Source organism: Microtus ochrogaster, unplaced genomic scaffold (genome assembly GCF_000317375.1).
Source record: "Microtus ochrogaster isolate Prairie Vole_2 unplaced genomic scaffold, MicOch1.0 UNK25, whole genome shotgun sequence".
NCBI lineage: Eukaryota > Metazoa > Chordata > Mammalia > Rodentia > Cricetidae > Microtus > Microtus ochrogaster.
Genome location: NW_004949123.1, coordinates 1,518,222 through 1,519,589, shown reverse-complemented (window position 1 = coordinate 1,519,589; position 1,368 = coordinate 1,518,222). Strand labels below are relative to the sequence as shown.

Here is a 1,368-nt window from a genome sequence, read left to right as displayed (position 1 = left end):
ATCTGTGAGTTCGAGGCCAGCCTGGTCTACAAGAGCTAGTTCCAGGACAGGTTCCAAAGCTACAGAGAAACCCTGTCTCAGGGGTTGGGGGGAATCCTGTTGGCTACAGCTTCCCACTCCACCCCCACCCCATTTCCCCAGTGCTCCAGCCACACCTCACGCTCCTTGTCTTCTGGAGGTCTGAGGGGCTGTCTCTGTCCTTGCTGATTCCACCCCAGGCGTGCCCTCCTCGGGTCACATCACCTGGATCCCACCATGCACAGGGCCTGTAAACAGTGCTGCCAGTTCCTGCTGCTCCCCATGTCCCTGCTGTTTGGTTCTTCCCCTAGACAGACCTACTTGCTGTGGTGGTTTGAACAGGAATGCTTGGTCATAGGGAACGGTGATACTTGACATGACTAGGAGGTGTGGCCTATTGGAGTGGGTGTGGTCTTAGTGGAGGAAGTACATCACTGGGATGGGCTTTGAGGTTTCACAAGTTCAAGCCAGGCCCACTGTCTCTCTCGCTGCCTGCCAATCTGGAAGCAGAACCCTCAGCCCCTCCAGCACCATGTCTGCCTGTGTGCCGCCATGCTTCCCGCCGTGACAATAATAGACTAAACTTCTGAACTGTGATTCAGCCCCGATTAAATGCTTTCCGTTTTAGAAGTTGCTGTGGTCATGGTGTCTCTTCACAGCAAGGGAACAGTGGTTGAGACACTTGTTTAGCATGGGCTTCCCCACTTGAATACAAGCTCGGAGAGCAGGAAATACATGTATGTATTCACTGCTATCTTATGGGATTTAGAGTAGCACCCAGTACATAACAGACCCTCAACTAGCATTATATATTTTATTATGATTATGGAACAATGTGCAAATGAATGACTTTCTTCCCCCTCCAGATAGTCATGTCTGAGTAAAGCCAAACACTGGGCCTACAAGTCCAAAACCAAGACTAGTTCCAGTGACAGGGTCAACGTCCACAGTGTCCCTGAGAGTTAGTCTCTGTCGACAGAATCTCTTCTGAAGCTTTTACTGAAATATTTAAAATCACAGAGTTGGCAAGATGGCTCAGTAGGTGAAAGTATTTGTCACCAAACTTGATGACGCAGGCTTGATCCCTCGGGTCTACACATGTACGGAAAGAACGGACTACTGCAAACGGTCCTCTAACCTCCATACATCTGCCATGGCATGTGTAGGGACACACATATCACCCACAGACAAAATCAATCAGTGGAAACATTTGTTTTTCAAATGCAAGAAGACAAGAGATGCTGTCAGGAGTGCACAGGAAAGAGATCCACGTGTGTGTTAGCAGGGACGTCAGACCCTGAGAGGAAAATACTCACCTTATCAGGAAAGAGATCCACGTGTGTGTTAGCA

General features: G+C 49.3%; 1 protein-coding gene across 1 annotated transcript in view; it reads right to left on the bottom strand.

Moving 5' to 3' along the window:
- The window catches only part of Sort1 (sortilin 1), an 83,647-nt gene that overhangs the window by 27,638 nt on the left and 54,641 nt on the right, over nt 1-1,368 (bottom strand). Inside the window, exon 10 of the mRNA XM_005367922.2 lies at nt 340-412. Within this exon, the coding sequence (XP_005367979.1) occupies nt 340-412 (73 nt within the window). The remainder of the gene's footprint in view (nt 1-339; nt 413-1,368) is intronic.